Source organism: Corvus brachyrhynchos, unplaced genomic scaffold (assembly GCF_000691975.1).
Source record: "Corvus brachyrhynchos isolate BGI_N302 unplaced genomic scaffold, ASM69197v1 scaffold346, whole genome shotgun sequence".
NCBI lineage: Eukaryota > Metazoa > Chordata > Aves > Passeriformes > Corvidae > Corvus > Corvus brachyrhynchos.
Genome location: NW_008238644.1, coordinates 4,106,044 through 4,115,428, shown reverse-complemented (window position 1 = coordinate 4,115,428; position 9,385 = coordinate 4,106,044). Strand labels below are relative to the sequence as shown.

The following is a 9,385-nucleotide window of genomic DNA, read 5'->3' as shown; positions in this document are numbered from 1 at the left end:
GAACGGGCAGAGCAGGAGGGGAACGGGCAGAGCAGGAGGGGAACGGGCAGAGCGGGCGGGCTTTGCAAAGAGCCAGCAGCAAATCCAGGAGCGATACTCCCAGGGGAGGGGGAATCTGGGAGCTGGGGCTCGTGGCATTATAAGGAGTAGCTGAACTGCAACCACGCCGACTTCAACCAAGAGCATCTTGGTCATAAAAGGAAAAAAAACTAAACCCAGAAGATCTACAATTTAATTTAGAGATGACGAAAAAACTTTTATTCTTCCCCCAAATTCTAATTTTGGTATTGTAACTGTTCCTACCCCCACAATCCCCAAAAGCAAAGCCATTCTTTTTAAATGGAAAACATACACATGAAATGCAGAGAGGCAGTTTTGCACTGGAGCGAAAGAAAGAACAAAGGAAATAAACTCAGTTTTCCACTATGAACCTTTCTGGGTTGATATTTCTCCATGTGTCCTCCCATCATTTTAGCCAAACTCTTGGCTCAATTTGACCCAGAACATAAATTCCCTTCTCTGCCAAATATTCTCCTGCTTGCAAACCAGCCCAAGCCCACCCCACCGGTGCAGTGGGCCCACAGGCCCAGAACCAAGACATGAGGTGTCATCCTCCAGTCCCAGCACCTGCGCAGTGCCCTGAGGCGTGGGTGACACTGCTGCTTGCACTGGTGGTGCTGCTGCGTGGAGGGGTTTGGGGGCTGCTCCTGCACTGTCCCGCTCCCCATCAAGCTGCTCACACTGTGAGCAGGCTGCAGCACAGCCTGGCAGAGCTTTGCTGGCACTCGCAGTGGTGCCACGTTTCCATCGTCACACGTGTCCCCGTGGCTCTGCCACTCATCTCTCCTCCAGAAGGCAGGGGCCTTTGCAGCCTGCAAAGCCCCAAAACTCCCACTGAGTACAAGAAAACCCCCTGCCTAAGAAAATAAATGTGTTCTGAGCTCTCTCTGAGCTACCCACAGCAAAGCAAATATGGGCACAGTTGGCTCCCACCATGGCTTTGTTCCTTAAAAACATGTCATTTCAGTCAAACCTCTCCTGGCACATCTGGCTGTCATTAGATAGAGGAGAGAAACACTCTCTGTCTCACTCCTGCTCGTAGCACTGCCAGCACTGCACCTCTGAATTGCACTTGGCATCCCAGACATCCACAGCCCAAAATGGGAGTCACACTGCTCCCACAGGCTTAGGGATGCTGTCCCCAGCAAGGCGCAGTGCTCAGGGCACCAAACCACCTGCACCAGGTGCCCCCTGACAGCACCAAATACAACAGAAAAGAGAGGCAGGCAGGAGGCAGCGGCTGCAGACCCTGCCAGGTCAGTGCCCAGCCTCAGCAAGTGTGGTCACCAGGGCAGTGACAGTGACCCAGACAAGCCTCTCCATTTGCAGATGTCAGAGGCACAGTCTGGCTGGTCTTAGCTGAGTTATGGGATCTTGTGGGGGAAGAGTCTCTGGGTGCAGAGCGGGCAGTGTTTGCAGACACTCAGTAGGCACTGGTTACCTGAAGTGAGTTATAAAGGCTGAACCCAAAAGGCAGTGAAAAAAGGGACAGGTCAGAGGGGGAGCTGGGACAATCCCCTGATTTGGAGCCACCTCACGAGCTGCTGTCAAGGGAGTGCCAGCAGCAGTGCTAAGGACCTGAGAAAAGGCCCCGGCAAGGCAGCCACAGGGTCTGCCTTGTGAAACAGCAAACACTGTCCCAGGACAAGGTCAGGCATCATCCAGATGACCTCTGTTCCCCCTCACTGCTTCCCACCAGCTGAAGCTTTCTCCTCGTCCTCAAACAGACTGTCTGAGCTATCAGAGAAGAAGTCCTCCAGCTCTTCCTGCCTCATCTTGGATTCCAGAGCGGTGATGCGCTGCTTGAGCTTCATCTGGGCATCGTTGTACTCAGTCAGGAGCCGGCCAAAGCGGGTGTGCAGTGTGTCCAGGTTCGAGGCCACCCTGTCCAGCCTCTCCTCCATGCTCTTCCCTTCTGTGCTTTCCTCTGCAGCTGACTCATCCAGCAGCCCTTCCTTGATTAGGATCTCCCGGCCACGCTCCTCCAAGATCTTTTTGGCATCCGGATACTCTGTGACTGCTTCCATGAGATCTTCCTTTGACAGGCAGAAGAGATCAGAGTAGCCCAAGCTGCGGATGTTGGCCGTGCGCCTGTTGCCCATTTTGCTGCCTTTGATGTTGAGGATGCTGATCTCCCCAAAGCAGCCCCCTGCAGTGAGCAAAGCATACTGTGTCATTCCATCATCGGCCACCACGGCCAGCTTGCCCTCCTTGATGATGTACATCTCCTTCCCGATGTCCCCTTTCCGGCACACATAATCGCCTGGGCTGAACACCTGAGGGCGAAGCTTCAGCACCAGCTCCACCAGCAGCCCCGCCTCACAATTCTGGAAAATCCTCACCTTCTTCAGTGTCTCCAGGTGAACGTTGATGGCAATCTCTGCCCTTAACTTATCAGGGAGATTCTTGAGGACCTCCCGTTCATCTACTGCCTTCTTGTTGGTCCACAGGTAATCAAACCACTTGATGACTTTGGTTTCCAAGTCTTTGCTCACCTTGCGGAACTGCATGTAGTGTTTGATGGCGTCGATTTTGGCCTGGAACTCCGCCCTGGTAGCGTTCATGTTGGATATCATGGATCCCACGTTCCCCACGATGGTGGCAAAGATAAGGACGCCAATGAGGAAGTCAAAGATCACGAAGAGGTACTCTTCATCCCTCACAGGAGGAGGAGTCTCCCCAATGGTGGTCAGAGTCAGTGTAGACCAGTAAAGACAGTAGACATACTCCCGGGTCAGATACCCATACTCAGTGTCTGTGACATTGGGATAGACCCAGCTGTCCTCCCCAAAGCCTATGGCCTTGGAGATGGCATAATAAATGCAGGCATTCCAGTGGATGATGACCAGGATGTAAAGAACCAAGTTGCTGATGCGGAAGATGTTGGGGTGGCTGGTTCTGGTCTCGGTCCTATCGAAGAACTCAAACATGCGGGAGAAGCGCAGCAGCCTGTTGAAACGCAGCTCAGGGCAGTGCAATCCCACTGCAAAATAGGCCAGGTCTGTGGGCAGGATGGAGAGAACATCCAGCTTGAACTGGAGCATGTGGATGTAGTTATCCCGTAACTTCTTCAGGTCCTTAACCAGGAGGCCCTGTTCCAAGAATCCTGAAGGGAAGCAAATCACAGGATTGCCTTGGTTTGTGTTCGGCTTTTCTGCAGGTTTTGTAAACACCTGAGCAACACTTTATGGCATGCAGTGGATTTGTAGGCATAACTACACAGGGTCACGCAAATATTACCGGTCCCACCCACCCTACTCAGTTTGTTATCACAAAAACATCTGGCAAAATCTACCCAAAGGTATAACTCAGTCTGTTGCCACAAAGAAATAGGGACACAAAGGTTTCCATCTTCCAGATCATGAAATATTGCAGTTCTGACAGAAAACATCCGGCCAAGTGCTGCCTTCCGAGAACATTAATTTCTACCATTTTTCCATGCAGATAATTCATTAGCTGAACTGATGCAAAATCAGAAACACAGGCCTTCAACTATGCCCGAATACTAATAGTAATGCGGGTAATTTTGTACAATTATTCAAAGGTGAAGTTGAAAGCTGGGATGATTAATCTTTCATATTGAAACTTACTCCCTTTCTCAGATCTTCTAATTAGATTCCTTCTCTGGAGGCTCCTCCATACTGGTGAACACCAAGGTAGACAAAACCCTCCTTCTAATGGAACTGTGGATTAGGCCTGCCCCTTGTAGCTCATCTCCACTTTTAAGGGATTAAAGGAAAGCCAGGATGCTGCTCACCTGTGTGCAGGCGGATCACTGTGTCCCCAAGGTAGAGAGCATCTGAGATGTAATCTAACACCAGCCACAGGACAAAATAGGTCTTCTGCAGGTCAGTGAAGCAAGCCCTGGAGGAAAGTCATCAAACAGGGTGTGAGACCACAAATCCCCACATCTTCTGTAACTATTACAGCTGGATAGGCTGATCCTGAGGCACCCAACTCTGCAACAGAGCTTGGCCACTGGGTGCTCCTCTTCTAGGAATCAAAACTCCCTGCTCTGAAAAATCTGCCCTCCCTTGATGTAGGTAAAGCAACGTTTTGAAACCACCTCCCAAATGACCCTGAAACCATGGCCCTTTCCAGCTGGGCCAGAGGGTGGATGCTCTGCCTTTGCATCACAGAATTCACGGTGATAGTGGAGGGTCCCTTTCCTTTTGGTGCCCACCAGCACCAGAACCATCAGTGTCAGTTTGATCCTGGTTGAGCCACAACAGCCAGGTGATCAGGAGGGTCAGAGGAGGAGGCAGGGACCCTACAACCTCCCAACTCACCTGGCTACGAGCAGGCACCAGTTGTAGAGGACAGGAACTGCAATCACAGCCAGCCAGTGGTAATACCAGTCCCCCGCAGGGTCCACGACAAAGAACAGCCATTTCCTCCTGAAAGCAGAGAGAAAAGCCAAAGCTGGCAGTGTGTGTGCAAAAGAGGGTTGGAAGGAACCATCTGAGCCACATCCTTCATCCCTTGCACCACACTGCCTCGAGCTGCAGCTTGGGTGCCAGTCTGTAAGCCAAAACCAATCCCAGCAGTGCCAAATCCCAGCTCTGTTTAAGTTCCTTTATCCCTAAAACTGAGCTGAGAATGCAGCAGAAGAGGAAACTGTGGGATGTTAAGGCACAGCAGGTGGCCCACATGACACAGCACCCCAGTGGCACAGCCAGGAACAGATGTATGGAAGAGGGAAATCAGAAAAGTTCTCGTGACGTGACATGACATTGCCTCTCCCAGATGAGGTAGGGATTGGTGCCAGGCAGATCTGAAGAGAAGATTAATTGGAGCAGCAAGGAAAGTGTGCTGCAGATCAGTGGCAGCACCAGGAGGGGCTGCCCAAGCCCCAGAGCAGTGGCCCTGGGGGCAGCTGGCATGGCAGGGCTGCCATCGTTGTGCCTCCTGCAGTCAGCACAGCCTGGGGTCCAGCCTTTGAACTGCTCCCAAGTGTTTGATCCTGCTCATCTTGGGACTCTGAGATAAGAAGTGTGTGCTCCAGTTGCCAGATTCACTGGAGAAGCTAGAGAAGAGGAACTCTGTGGCTGGGCTGATAGGCTTAGCTGCTGCAGCCTGATAGGGCAAAACACCCTCTCCTTCCTTCCCTCCCTCCTTTCCAGCTTTTGAACACACAAAACTCCCTCCAGTGATAGGAAAGAAAACAACCCACTTGCCAACAGATTCCCCATGCCCACCCCATTACTTCTGGCAGCTTCAAAGGCAGAACCCCTGCCTGGAAGTCTCCTTTCCCTGGAGCACAGGCAGTGCCTGGAGCGTGGGGACGGCACTCGGCACAAAGCCAGCCCCAGTCCCTCATGTTCACCCTCTGTGCACCCACAGACAAGCGGTGGTCCAGCCTTCCCATTAAAAGGGCTTATTTTTAACCAGAAAGTGCAACTTGAACGTTTGTTTTTTGAGAAAGGGACTCTGCTCCCTAGGACATACAGCACTGCTGCAGAGAAAGCACTGACCCACCTGCAGCCAGCCCAGCCAGCACCCACCCACAAGCACCTCAATAATGCTGTTCATGATGTTGGTAATGTCAGCTTTAAATCACCAGTGCTGCCGTGACTGCTGGCCAGAGTCACTGACATTACACTGGCAGCGGGGCAGGGCTGGAAAACCAGGGCTCTGGGTTAACCCAGGAAGAGGGAATTATCATCTGCCTCTCCCCAAAGGCTTTGCACTCAGGCCTGGAGCCGTGGAGCCTGCCACAGCCATGAGCAGCAGCTCACGTGGGATTACCAGACTTGGGGGTCTTCTTACCTGTGGAGATGAGGACCTAGAAGACCCCAGAACCCACTGGCCCTTTCACAGCCCTCTCACAGCACACTTCAGCTCCTTCTAGTCATGAACAAGCTCCCCTTAACCTCCCAGGGCAGACCAGTTTTTCTTCCATTACTGGTAAAGACCCACATACAAGGCTCAGATTATTTTTCTCCTACAGAAAACAATTATTTCTCAGTGTTTTAATTACCATGTATAATGGTAGGGTCCAGACTAGTCTGTGAGCTTTGCCCTCTAATTAGCCAGCAGAAGAAAAGCCAGGTTATTGCTTCTCACCAGGAGTGTGAGCTGAGGAGATGAAAGAGCTGGATTTGAAAGAGCCTTTTCAGAAAGCTGCTCTTTGTGGGGGCACAGGCAGCAAACACACACTCGCTTCATCCTGCAGATGATGAATGAGAGCGGCAAATCCCACAGGTTTGTGGCTCCTGGGTGGGATGCAGTGGTTGCTGGGTGGAGTCCTGCATCCCTTGGCTTGTGTCCAGCCCCTCATATGCACAAGCTGCAGGTGCACGTTATATCATCATTATTATTATTATTATTATTATTATTATTATTATTATTATTATTATTATTAACCTAGGGCTGGCTCCAAACACAATCCTAGTGTGGGACTGGTATGAAATTTGGGAGGTCTGATGTGTTTCCCACCAGGGCATGGAGCAGGAGAGAGAACACCCCATGGCTTAGGGACAGGTATGTCCCACGGGGACAGACCACCAGGTCCTGTGTGTCAGCAAAACAGCCCAGCAGAGCCAGGCTGGCTGCCAAGGCAGGGGCTGGAGAGGGCAGGAGGGACCCTTCCCACCACTCCATCCCACCTCCTTCTTTCCCATCCCCATCAGCCATCCCCACTGGGAGCCCCTGAGCTCCACGCACAGCTGATCCCCAGCCGGGGACAGTTGGGGCCACACGGAAGGGACCCTACTTTTTGTTTAACTTCTCAGCCTCCTCATCCTCAAGTTCATCTGCAGCTGCTGTCAGGAGCTCAGGGCCTTGAAAACGCTCCAGGAAAGGGTCTGGCCTCTGCTGCTCCTCATGCAGGCTCTTGTTGGCCCAGTCCCTGAGCACGAGCACCAGCCGGACTATCCTGGACACGGGAGAGAGGCACACTCAGGAGTTGTTAACAGAGCAAGGACAAAGCAAAAGCTTCAGAGTCATCAGGGGAGCTACAGCTGAGAAGAAAACTCTTGCAGCTCCCTCTCAAGCACTAGAATTTCTTTTTTACCCTTTGTAGTGATGGTGTGGGACCGAAAATATACAAGCGAGACCACCTTGGTAGAGTTCCACAACTTCTCCCCCAGTCCTGCTGTCATTCCCACAGGAATATGGGGAATCTGTGGGTGACTGAGGCAGAGGGAGGCTGCCTGCAGGGAAAGGAGCCCCTGAGCCCTCCTGGGGCCCCAGTGGGGGTGAAGGCATCCCCTATCACAACCCTCTCCACACACAAAGAGCAGCATTCACAGAGGCTCATCCCTGCCTCCCATGAATTCCATACAGCAGAAGGGGATCCTGACCCCATGGAAGGCCCCAGTGACAAGGCCAGGCACAAAAGGCTCAGGCTCACCCCATGCCAGTGGCACACACAGGTACCTGGCCAAGGCTCCCTGGCCTTGGAAAGCATGGTCAGCTCTCTGCTCCCCCCCATCCGGGCTGGCTCCTCTCTGCAGCTCTGAGGAGGAGTCGTCCTGGGTTGAGCAGGCCCTGCAGTGGGGAGAAGGGGGGATCACAGCCACACTGTGCCACCATGGCACTGCCACAGCCAGGAGAACAGGAGGAAGCTGGCAGCAGAGATTGGGCATCACAGCTCTGCCCACACCAGGCCTTCCCCTCCCCTGCCCCACCACTGCCTCCCTCAACCAAAGCAGGGACCAGCCTGACCTCCTGGTGCTGAGCCCTGTCCCCTCGGTGTCACCCTCGGGCTGGGGAGGGCAGGGCTGGTGGTTGGCTGGGGGGCTGTGCAGACCATTGCTCTTCGCTGGCATCCTCAGTGTGAGGACACCACGGGCACACACCCTACCCCAGGGACCTGCAAAAAGCACAGAACAGACACAAGAAAAGACGTGCAGGACACAGCACATGGTTCGAACACAGAAATCCAGCACAGAATGGGAAGAGAGGGTCAAATCCCACGTCATGGGCCCACCCCATGTTTCCCACCACCAGCCATGGCTGATGCTGCAGGAGGAGTCCTGCAGGGCATTTTGTTCTCTCCAAGAGATCCCACAGCGGCCTGGGCCCATGAAAGATGCTCTCCTCATCGTTCAGGCTCCTCATCCATTGCCAGAGCAACACCTCATTTTCCTTCTCTTCCCTCTCCCTTGCGTTTCCTACTCTCCTTGCCTTCGGTTCCCTGGCCTTGCCTGCCTCTCCCCTTCCCATTCCTTGCCTTGTGTTCTCCTCCTCTTCCCTGCCTTTCCCTGCCCTGCCTGCCCCTCCCTTGTCTTGCCTTTACTTTGCCTTGTCCTTCCTACCCCTGCCTTGCCTTGCCTGCCTCCTCCTCCTCCTCTGCCTTGCTTCGGGTTGCCTTGCCTGGCCTCTCTGTGCCTTGCCTTGTTTTGCTGTTCCTTTTCTACCCCTCCCTTGCCTTGCCTACCCCGCCCCTCCCTCGCCTTTCCCGTCCTTGCCTACCCCTCCCTTTCCTACTGCCCCCCTTGCCGTACCTACCCCACTCCTGCCCTGCCCTGCCTGCCCCTCCTTTCCACACCACTGCCGAGAAGCCACCAGCGTCCACTTACGAGCCCGGTGTCCCCCGAAGCCTTGGACACTGTGCTGCTGCCTTAGGCGGGCTGGCAGGGCTGCCTGGAGAGCATCCCTGCCCCAGGAGCTTCCCGGGCTGCCTCCGGAGCTTTTAAAACACAAAGCCAGGGCATCACGAGGTGATGCTGGCACGGTGGCTGGGCAGCAGCGGGGTGGCAGCGGGGACAGGGCGCACACCCGTGCGTCTGTCACCGCCCCGCACGCCCATCCCCTGAGCATCCTCGATGCCCTGAGGAGCTGACAGCAGCCAGCGTTGTGTTTGGGGATGGAAGGGGAGGAGGGAAATGTGGTGCTCGGGGGTGCTCCATTTCCCTACGCACGTGTTCCCTTGTCCCCCCACCCGTCACCTCCTCGGGGGCTGGAGGGACAGCAGACAACTCCAGGACAGAGCCCAGCTGGAGATCACAGCCATCCTGAGCAGCTCTGTGTCCAGCGACCCCTGAGTCCCCTCGGTGAAGGGTCACTGTCCACCCAGGGACAAGCACAGCCAGCACCCCCCCAGATGGGCTCAGGTCCTGCCACACCGGGGTATGTACCTGGGTTGCTCCCCAGCCTTCTGCCCAGGTCCTGCCACACCGGGGTATGTACCTGGGTTGCTCCCCAGCCTTCTGGTCCTGCTTCCCTCTCAGCCTCCTGCCCTGGGGCAAAAAAGATGGTGATTGTTTCCCTGTTTCAGAGGCTGTGCCACAGTTACTGCCAGGATGGAAAAACTAGAAAAAATAGGCACATTTTAAGACCCTCATATCCACTTACCTCTTCTCGTGCTGGCAGAGCAGGG

At 54.2% G+C, this 9,385-nt stretch overlaps 1 protein-coding gene across 1 annotated transcript; it reads right to left on the bottom strand.

Moving 5' to 3' along the window:
* Positions 1-85: 85 nt before the first annotated feature.
* CNGA2 (cyclic nucleotide gated channel alpha 2) lies at positions 86-8,226 on the bottom strand. The gene is made up of 6 exons (XM_017737509.1): positions 7,729-8,226; positions 7,441-7,551; positions 6,776-6,937; positions 4,350-4,457; positions 3,818-3,924; positions 86-3,166 (listed from the first exon to the last, which is right to left on the bottom strand). Exons 1-6 carry the CDS (start codon positions 8,106-8,108, stop codon positions 1,743-1,745), a joined length of 2,292 nt encoding a protein of 763 aa, XP_017592998.1. The 5' UTR covers positions 8,109-8,226; the 3' UTR covers positions 86-1,742.
* Positions 8,227-9,385: the final 1,159 nt, after the last annotated feature.